This window comes from Onychomys torridus, chromosome 1 (genome assembly GCF_903995425.1).
Source record: "Onychomys torridus chromosome 1, mOncTor1.1, whole genome shotgun sequence".
In the NCBI taxonomy this organism is placed as follows: Eukaryota; Metazoa; Chordata; class Mammalia; order Rodentia; family Cricetidae; genus Onychomys; species Onychomys torridus.
This window is the reverse complement of record NC_050443.1, coordinates 6,272,200-6,283,299: the sequence shown is the minus strand read 5'-3', so window position 1 is coordinate 6,283,299 and position 11,100 is coordinate 6,272,200. Positions and strand designations below refer to the sequence as shown.

General features: G+C 37.5%; 1 protein-coding gene across 1 annotated transcript; it reads left to right on the top strand.

Moving 5' to 3' along the window:
- The first annotated feature begins 6,258 nt into the window (after positions 1-6,258).
- LOC118569106 (vomeronasal type-1 receptor 4-like) lies at positions 6,259-7,249 on the top strand. The gene has a single exon (XM_036166834.1). It carries the CDS (start codon positions 6,314-6,316, stop codon positions 7,247-7,249), a length of 936 nt encoding a protein of 311 aa, XP_036022727.1. The 5' UTR covers positions 6,259-6,313.
- The last annotated feature ends 3,851 nt before the right edge of the window (positions 7,250-11,100 follow it).

Genomic DNA, 11,100 nt, shown 5'->3' with positions numbered 1-11,100 from the left:
CATGAGGTCTGACATAAACCAGAGAAGATTTTCACTTGCAACACAAGTGGAAGGTCCTTCAGACACAAGACCAACCTGCAGGCTCACTAGAGGATTCACACAGGAGAAAAGCCCTATACCTGCTCTCTGTGTAACCATAGCTTCTGCCAGTCATCTACATACCACCATCACCTGCGGAATTGCCACAAATCAGATGAAACTGTGTACCTTCCTCATTAGAGGCTAGCAGGACAGACTTCTGCCTCAGTGTCTCATCTGCACATGAAGAAGCATGTGGCTTCTAACTAGCACTTAGCCAGTGAAAATTTGTCTTTTAAATTCTGTGTTGTTCCATCTGTTGTTTCCAAGTGGCATGTGAGGGTAAAGAAAATGAGTGATTTGACAGTTTGTTCACTAAAATTTAGAAAATGCCTAAATATTGGCTGTTATCTTAATTCTTGTTAGTAAATAAATGTTGATGCTTCTGTGTATCTCCTGTGTGTTATGTTTCATGTGTGTACTATGTGTTAGTGGGTGCCTTTGTGTAGAGCTGTTGGGCCTTACCTTGTATCTTATTTGAGACAGACTCTTTTCTATGATTTGAACCCCAGATGAGGTAGCTCAGAAGCTCACAGACATTCTCTTGTCTTCATTCTCCACACCTCTTAGGAGCTCATATGACAGATGTCTCTGCCACTGGATCTGCCTTTCAAAATTTTTTTTAATTTCACTTTACTTTATTTTATTTCATGTGTCTGTGCTTGAGTGTATATTTGTGTACATGTTTGAAGAAGCTCCTACATGTCAGAAGGGGCATCAGATCCCCTGGATCTGGAATCACAAGCTCTTATGAGCTGTTCTATCTGAGCTTGGAAGTGAACTTTGGTCATCTGCAAAAGTGGGAAAGGCTATTAACCACTGAGCCATCACTGCAACCCTTGGAAATGTGTTCTAATGTTGTTCTTTAGATGCAAACTCAGGTCATCAGATTTCTACATCAAACACTATTATTCACTGAAATATTGTCCAATCTCTTAAATGCTTCTTTGATATGTTAGTAGGCATATCAGGTAGGCATTTTTCCTGAGAGTCTTTGCAACTTAACAATTTTGAGATGTAGATACTATCTAGGATACAAGGTGATAGGGAATATTCCTCTTTGGGCAAGGCCATGCATGCCTCTACTTTAATAGCAATGGGGCTCTGTTCCTTCTGCATGCCTCTCTGCCATATGCTTTGCGCCCAAAGGACTGACAGAAAAGTTCCCATTCTAGTTCCTAATTGCCTCCTTGGAGTTTCTCATTTTGTTTCCTTTTGTGACATGATGAAGGTATTTGAAAGTTACTTCAGACCCTTGTGGAGATGCTGTCATCATGGGTCTAGAAGTGAGTTGAAAATCACCAATCTTTTGGGAATGAGTATCAAGAGGTCATGAGCCTTTAAATCAGGGAAAGTTTCCCATCCTAGTTATAGCTGAGTTTCACTTCTCATGGCAACACCTACCATTATGGAGTCACTGAGCACTAAGGTGAGTGACCAGAGAATAGGAGTAGCAAGAACTAAAGTCATTGGAAGCACTCCTTGGAGAAGCCATGCTTATGCTATTGGATAAGTTTTATTTTCTAGCTAACTGCCTATCTTAATTGTGCTTGTACTTAAGAAATCTTTATTAAAAAATCTTTCAACAGCTCTGCTGAAAGGAAAGAGAAGAGGAAGTAAGGAAGGAAAGAAGATAGAAATAAAGGAAGGAAGGAAGAAAAGAAAGAAAGAAGGAAGTTAAGATATAAAGGAATAGGTGGGGTAGGGAGAAGTCTGGTATAGGTATAAGAACAGGGAAATTGTATGGGTTTTTAGATGAAATTGGGACTATTACTATTTTAGGACAGAGTCAACTGTCGCCAATACTCCCCAAGGTGTGTGAACCCTGCTCCTCCCATGAGCTGGTACTGAGTCTCTCATTGTAGAAATATCTTAGTAAAATATCTCTTAGTGATATCACCTCATTTTCATCTGTCTAGCTTCACTTGGTTGCCTTTGTCTCTGTCTCTCCTCTCTGGCTCTGGCTCCATCTTCCTCATCTTCTCTTTATCTCTTTCTGCATGTCTCTCCCTAAGTTTTAGATTTAAAGGGAAGATTTATTTGGATTCTTCTTTTTGTTTACTGATAATGTTGGGGAATCCCAACCAGGGCATTTTGCCAACTGGACAAGCCATGAGCTACATCCCCATCTCATCCTAAATAGCTTGAAGTACTTTTAATCTTTTCATACCTATTATGAATCAATTTATATATTTCTGGAAATGCTATATTCTATTTTTGTGTCTGAATAGCTAGATTATAGGAATGGGTAGAGTAGAAAATTGATACTAGTAATTAATATTTTTATCAATGATTGAATTATTGGGTGACTATTCTACTAGGAAAGATGGATTTTTATCAAAGCTTGAAAATTAAGAGTTAAAAAATGGAATGAATTACAAGTAAGGAATAGACGCATACTGGGAATATTATTTATTTCTTGGTATTTTAGCTATTATTAAACATGAAACTTGTTTTCCTGATTCTATATCTATGTTTCACTAAATATACTCCCCAATTGGTTGTTATATGGTTCCAGCTCACGTGTTATCTGCAAGAACATAATGATAAAGTAGTCTTGTCATGTGAAGAATTAGGTCTGTTTCCTTCTGGAAAATACACACAGGTATGTTTGGCTTTCTTTATTTCTCTTATCTTGTCACTGTCAGGAGGTTCAAAGCTATCATATATTCCCTCATGTCATGTAATTCTGTGAATAATTTAATCCAAAACCAAAATAATAGCATCAAAATTCTGTCATATTATATACACCTATCTAATACTCTTCTAATTCTTGCTTTTAGACAAAATACAAATTTATCAATGACTCTAAGCTTTATATCACTAACCTATGAGTCCAGGTCAGTGTCATCTTAATTGACTGTCATCCCTGTAGCTCTGCAGTATACAACATTGCAAGAATTTCATTTATTATTCACAGTGCCCTTACTTTTTAAATTAGAATCAAGTTTTTTTCTTTTTTTTTATTATGTGTTTTAATTTTATACATCAGCCATGGGTTCCCCTGTCCTCCCCCCTCCCGCCCCTACCCCCACCTTCCCTCCAGCCCCTCCCCTCCATTCCCATGTCCTCCAGGATAAAGACACCCCTGGGGATTCATTTAAAAATAGAATTAAGTTTTAACTACAAACATTTACATATTAACCATTGTCAGTGTACAGTGCAGTCATGTAAAAAATGATCCTATTGCTATGCAGCTGATTTCCAGAACATTTCATCACAAACCTAAAATTCTGTGCCCAAGAAACAAACACTCATCACCTTCTCTTTACATCCCTGTCAATCATCACCCTAATGTCTTTTAAATTTTCATCACATTTTTAAGGGACTGTTGGGAAGGAATGTGCACATTTCACAGCATGCATATGTGGAGGTTAGAAGATGTTTGGGAGCTGGTTCTTTCCTTTCATCATGTGGTTTAATTTTTAAATATTTTAATTAACAAATATAGTACTTGATGTCATTATGACATTTTCAAGCAAATTTGTTGATTACCCTCTTCCACTTTCTCTGTGCATCCCCCCCAAATCCACTGGTGCCTCTATACCTTTGTAATCCTTTTCATTTTAATGACACATCTGTCCTATTTCCTCCCCCTTGAATCCACAACACCACTTTCTTCTGTATCTTTTGACCTCCTTTCTGGAAGCATAGCCTATGAACACATACTCTCAACACTTCCATACATGTGGACATTGTTATCCATGTCCCTCTTTGGGAAAGAACATGTGGTTTTTGTTTTCCTGTGTCGCTGTCACCTTCTTGACTTCTTTGTAAGTTTTTCCTGAGTATTTCATGATTTCATTCTCCTTTGCAGATTAACAAAATTCCACAGTGTATATATAGGTCACTTCCATTATCTACTGATGAATTTCTGGATGGAAATCATTTCCTTGTTATTGTTCAACAGTTTACATGGATTTACAAACTTCTCTTGGGTAGGACATAGAGTTCTTTGGGTACATGCTCCAAAATTATACAACTATGTTACATAGTAATTCTATTTTAGTATATTGAGAAATCTTTGTATTTATTTCTATAATGAAGATAATACATTCTATCCCATCAATATAGAATGCAGAATCCTTTTTCACACATTGTCAGTATTTGTTGTTGTCTATTTTCTTGATGTTAATCATTCTAAGGGTTGCAATGGAGTCTCAAAATATTTGTAATTTAAATTTCCCTGATAGCTAACTATATTGAACACTTTTAAAATTCATTAACACCCATGGGTATCTTCTCACTGCCCATTTCATTAACCAGTTTGATGACTGGGAAGTTTGTGAAGGGACTATTTAATCTTTATTTTATATTATATATTCTAGGTAAAAATATCCTGAGTGAAATACATAAGTCAATCATTTTCTACCATTCTGTAGGATATATCTCCACTCAGTTGGTAGTTTCCTTAATGTGCAGAAAGTTTTTAATTTCTCTCATTTCCACTCATTAATTCTTTGAGCATTTCCTGCATTGCTGATCCTTGTTGCCTCCACCTACATATTATATTACTAACATTTTCCTATGAAAGTTTTAGTATTTCAACTTTTGGATAATTTATCATTAATTTTTGTGTATTGTAAGGTATATAATGATATCACAGTTCTTATGCAAATGGATATCCATTTTATGCAGTCATTCACATTCAGAAGGTCTGACCGTTGAGTCACACAAAACATTCATGAAAGAAGTGACTGTATCTTCCTGAGATTCTTCCTGAGTACAGCTGAGACTCTGCAGGGAAATGGTATGGAATGTCAAACTCCTCATTTATCCATCTAACTCAACACTGGTCATTCTCTGTGGGGGTTTGTATCCACTTATGTTCCCTGATCCTTGTACAGCATAGTCATTTTTTTGTTGTTGTTTTTTTTTTTTTCGAGACAGGAGTTCTCTGTAGCTTTGGAGCCTGTCCTGGACTAGCTCTGTAGACTAGGCTGGCCTCGAACTCACAGAGATCCACCTGCCTCTGCCTCCCAAGTGCTGGGATTACAGGCATGCACCACCACTGCCCGGCTAGTCATTATTAATAACAACAGTGATGACCTACCACATGGGAGATGCAGTAACACTCCAATTGGAACTTGGTAGTGATTTGGAATTTTGTTGAAGAAAACCAATACTAATTTGTAGGTCTTCTACAACATTCCACTTTCCTATAGAGCAGAAATAAGGGTTCTTATTTCACCTACGGTAGGCAGCTTTTACTCCTGCTTTTATTTCTGTTAATTTGTTTTGATTAATAATTGCTTATATTGTATGTGATGATAGCTTGTAGCAACTTTGATTGACATCACCTCACTGTATTCCCTTAATTATTGGTGGTGTTGGGCCTCATTTTGCATACATTTTTAACATTTCTGAATTGTCTGTAGGAAATTTGTCCAGGTCTGGAACCCATCTCTCATTTGTTTTATAGTTAAGTTTTTTTAAACTTAGTTTTAAATATTCTTTTTGGGTAGAGAGATGAGTCAGTGTTTCAAAGTACATACTGCTCTTACTCAGAATTTGAGTGCAGTTACTAGCTCCTACACGTGGCTCAAAACAATCTACAAATCTATCTGCCTGAGAGCCCACACTTCAGGCTGCTGCTGGGACTCATATTCATATGCAGCCACACCCAGCACACACAATTAACACTAAAATACATCTTAAAATAAAATATTCTTTATATTCTGAATATTCAATCCCTCATTCCAAATATGATTTTCGTACATTTTCTCTTGTTTTTTGCCATGAATTTTGCATTTTGTTCATGTGAATTTCAGAAATTATGGCATATTTTTAAAATTCTTTCTTTGAAAATTGACCCTAAATCACCGTGTTTAGTCAAAAGTAAAGAATACATAAGTTCCTGGGGAAGAGCTTTTTGAGACATTTTCACTTTGTGAATCATTGGCTGTCCTTGAAGTAACTCTTTATATCAGGTGAGCCTCAAATTCACATATATGTCTGCCTCTCTTTTTTGCTATTTTGAAGGTCATGTGGCACCTGGTACTGTAAAAACATCAATCTTCAGTAAACTTATCCAAAACTCTCCTTCAAAGAGTGCAGATATGTCCTTCAATAAAGAACGAAGTTTCATAAATTCTTCAATGACAGAGCTATGTAAATACAGTAAACATATAAATGTGCTATTTTAGCTAACATCATGATATAATGCACATCCAGAGTATATTCCCAGGGTCTGTTGACCACAATAAACTTATTTACATTTTTAATAGGAATTAAAATGGCTTCTGAAAACTTGGCAATGGGAATTTTCCTCTTTTCACAGTTTACAGTAGGAGTGCTTGGAAATTCCTCAATACTATTTTATTATCTCATATTGATACTCACTGGAAGACATTTAATGCCAAAAGACCTGATTATAGAACACTTGACTTTAGCCAATTGCTTGTTTCTCATCTCCAGAGGCATACCACAGACAATGTCAGATTTTGGATTTAAATATTTCCTAGATGATGTTGGATGTAAATTGATAGTGTATATTTACCGCATAACAAGGGGGATGTCCCTGTATGCCATGTGCCTACTGAGTTGCTTCCAATTGATCACAATCAATCCCAGCAACTCAAGGTGGATGACTCTTAAACACAGAGTGACCAAGTACATTGGTCCCTCCTGCTCACTAGGCTGGCTTGTGCACCTGATTCTAAACATCTTGACTCCAACAAGAGTGTCAGGCCCCATTTACAACAAAAATGCAACTGTCAGGATGAATTATGGTTACTGCTCATGGTTCGCTTCCGGCAATGTGGCTACAGCACTTTATATGTTCTTACTGTGCTTCTCTGATGGCCTGTGTCTGGGTCTCATGGCCTGCTCAAGTGTTTCCATGGTGAGTCTCCTCTACAGACATAAGAGACAAGTCAAGTACATTCACAGTGCTCAGAATATTCTGAAAGTCTCACCTGAGGACAGAGCCACCCAAACTATACTCACCCTGGTGTGCACATTTATCATCTGTTACTCGTTCTCATCCATTGTGGTCATCTTTGCAACCTACTCCAAAGGTCCAACATTATGGGGAGTAAGTGTATTTCTATTTCTAGAACTATGCTTTCCCATAGTTTGCCCCTTTGTTCTCATCAACAATATCAAGTCTAGTTCCAGCATATTTTTATCCTGTTGTGGTAGGAAAAATTTTCTTCCAAGTTCAACATGAGCCCTGCTTATCTGCCTTGGCTTATATATTGACATATTCTTTTATCTGTTGTAGATTGCTAAGACTCTAGTTTGAAAATATTGAGCATCCTCCTGCCTCCATCTTCTTCAGCAAATCTTACTGGTGTGTGCCACAACAACTGGCAATAAAACTCAAGTCCATGTGTATGAAAGACTTCAACATAAAATCAGATACAATGAACACTGAAAATGAAGAATAACATTAAACTCATTGACACAGGGACACTATCCTGAACAGAACAGGGAGAGTGCAAGCACTAAGATCAATTAGTAAATGGGACCTTTTGAATGTGAAAACTTCTGTAAGACAAAGGACACTGCCATAGGACAAAATGACAGCCCACAGAATGGGAAAAGATTTTTCACCCATTCCACATCTGATAAAAGGCTAATATTCAAAATATATAAGTAACTCAAGAAACTATATATGAACAAACCAAACAATCTAATTTCAAAATAAGGTACACTCTGAACCCTAGGTAGGCAGGATTGGATTTAAAAGTTCACTTTATGGCAACCAAGTCTGCTCAGCCCACCCTGTCATCTGTAATCACAGTCCTGGGAACATATAGGCTGTGTGTACTTTCTCATTTGTAATACTGGATCTAAGTTGAGACAAGGTTGGCAAACTTAAACTTTCTCTTCCTGTGTCTTGCAAAGCAGAAGAGACTTTTGATTTTTCTCTGATATTTCTTTTTTTCCCTTTTTTAAAAATTATATTTATGTTTTAATTTTACACATCAGCCATAGGTTCCCCTGTCCTCCCCCAACCCACCCTCACTCCCACCTTCCCCCCATCCCCTCCCCTCCATTCCCATTTCCTCCAGGGCCAAGACTCCCCTGGGGATTCATTTAAACCTGGTGGATTCAGTACAGGCAGGTCCAGTCCCCTCCTTCCAGGCTGAGCAATGTGTCCCTGTGTAAGCCCCAGGTTCCAAACAGCCAGCTCATGCACTAAGGACAGGTCCAGGTCCCACAGCCTGGATGCCTCCAAACAGTCCCACCAAGGTGTATATGGAAGCTCCCTGACACAAGGAGGCAGGAAAACATTAGGCTCTTCTCTCTGCCTCCTTCCACAACTGGACATCTACAACTGTTTTTGCTAATGGAGAAATGCTGACCCCCTTAAGTGTTCTAGTTATTCAATTTTTATAAATTCATTTGAAAATTAGAGTATTCAGAATAAACTCCTGTATATATAGAAAACTGCACATAGAGAATAATACATCGGTTCCCGATTATTATTTATGTACATCTTGCATTATAAGGAATGTACTTTATGATTTACTGAAACACAGCAAATACTTTGGAAGCTTCTCTGTGTAGCAGGCACAACAGAAGTACTTCTGCATGGACAGCTGAGTTAATGGCTGAGGTTCATGCAACCTTACTGTTACTTCTGCCAACGGCAACAAACAGAGATGGGGTTGGGTGTTTTTATAATGTGGTACAAATATGCATAATTGCATATTGAAATTCAAGATCAGCTGTAATAGACTTAGAGGGGTATGTAGAAAATACGTGTGAATATAATTTTCTGGCTAAACACCACACTGTTCTGACCAATTTTCATGTCAATATTTTTCCATAAGCAATTCTGAGTTACAGATTCTGTATAGAAGAAAAAGAGTTGGAAGGAAATGTATATATAACATTGTTTAAAATATTTACTAGTTCAGTAATGACTCATTTTAAAACAACAAACCCTGTGTAATTGTAAATGCAGAAATACAATAATGCCAATAATGTTGATCACTCAGTCGTTACAATAAAGATCCCTGAAATGAAACCTGAAAGAAAAATAAGGTACAGATCCAAACAGAGAATTCTCAATAGAGGAGTTTCAAATGGCTAAGAAACACTTAAAGAAACGTTCAACATCCTTAGCCATATTTAAAATGCAAGTCAAAACTACTTTGAGATTCTATCTTACACCTGTCAGAATGGCTAGCATCAAAAACACAAGTGACAACTCATGCTTGCAAGGATGTGGAGCAAGAGGAACACTCCTCCATTGCTGGTGGGGATGTAACTTTCTATACTCACTATGGAAATCAGAGTTGCAGTTCCTCAAACAACTTATAATGGATCTACCTCAAGATGCAGCTATACCACTCTTGGATATATAACCAAAGGATGCTCAATTCTACCAAAAAGACACTTGATCAGATATGTTCATAGTAACTTTATTCATAATAGCCAGAACTAGAAATGACCTAGATGAACCCCAACTGTAGAAAGGATAAAGAAAAGGTAATACATTTTAACAAAGTAGTATCAATGGTTTAAAATATGGTGTCATGAAATTTGCAAGCAAATGGATAGAACTTAAACAATAATCTTGAGTGACAAAACCTGTTGAAGAATATTTGTTTAACCCTGCAAAGATGTGTTGCATTTTTTTATGTTGCAGAATATTTATTTGTTTAACTATGTAAAGATGTACTGTATTTGCTTAATTATGTAAAGATACGTTGCTGTTTAACTTGTCTGCCTAAAGGACCTGTTTGGTCTAATAACAAACTGAATAGCCAAGAGTGGGAAGAAGGTATAGGCAGAACATCTGAGCAGGGAGCATAAGTAGAAAAAAATTTAGGTTCCAGAGAGTGAGAAAAAGGAAAAGAAAAGGAGATGACAGAGAGATGCCACAGTCAAGCCAGCCAGACAAAGAGGAAACAGGAAAATAGGATGTACAGAATGAAAGAAAGGTAAAAAGCACAAAGCAAAATTTAAATGAATAGACACAGCTTAAATTAAATTAAAAGGGTTAGTGAGACTGGGCTAAGCTAAGACAGAGCATTCATAAATAATAATAAGTGTCCATGTCTTTGGTGGGAAGCTAGTTGGCAGCTCAAAGAAAACTCCAATTCCAGTAACCCATAGGCAGAAAGTCAAACATGGTATGTGCTCATTGAAAAGTGGATATTAGCTGTAAAGTAAAGGATAACCACGCTACAATCCACAGACCCAGAGACGCTAAGGAACAAAGAGGGCTCAAGTGGAGATGCGTGGATTTCCTTGGGATGGAGAAATCAAATAGATTTTTCATGTGGAATGAGGGTGGATAGGGATGGGAACTAGTGGTAGCAGGTGTAGGTGGAGGGATGGAGGGAAAGAATATGGGGAGAAATGACTGAAATTAGATAGCGTTTGGTGAGCAATGTGGATACCTAGTGCAGTGGAAACTTCCTGCAATATACAAAGGTAACCCTAATAAGGACTCCTACTAATGGAGAATATGGAGCCTGAACTATCCACCTTTGGTAACTAAGCAAGGAGTTCCCTGAGATCTGAGGAGAGGGATAAGAGGAATTGTGGGAAGCAGATGGGTTGAAGACACTGGGGGTGCATGGCCTGAGAAATCAACTAAGCAAAGCTCGTGGAGGCTCACCGACACTGGAGCTGCAATTGCAGAGCCTGCATGGGTCTGGGTTAGGTCCTCTGAATATATCTTATGGTTGTTGGCTTGGGGTTTTGCAGGACTCCTGAAAGTGTGGCTGGGAATGTCTTTGACTCCTTTGCCTACCCTTGGGCCGCTTTTCCACCAAGTTGCCTTGCCCATCCTTGATATGAGGGTTTGTGCCTGGTCTTTTTGTATCTTATTGTGCTGTATTCAGTTGATGTTACTGGGATGTACTCTTTAATAGAAGAATAAGTATGAATTTTTTAAAAATAAAGGAAATATTGAAAACCCTAAAACTGACCCTGTGTCATGTGGTGTTATCATTACACATCTTATTTTAACATTGTTCTTATGTAATTTACTATACAATAATGAGAGTTTTCCAAATATGTAGAATCATCATATTTTACAAATTATTATGTGATGAT

Excerpts from the sequence above, each read along its gene's own strand:
- LOC118569106 (XM_036166834.1), top strand. The coding sequence starts at position 6,314 with ATGGCTTCTGAAAACTTGGCAATGGGAATTTTCCTCTTTTCACAGTTT.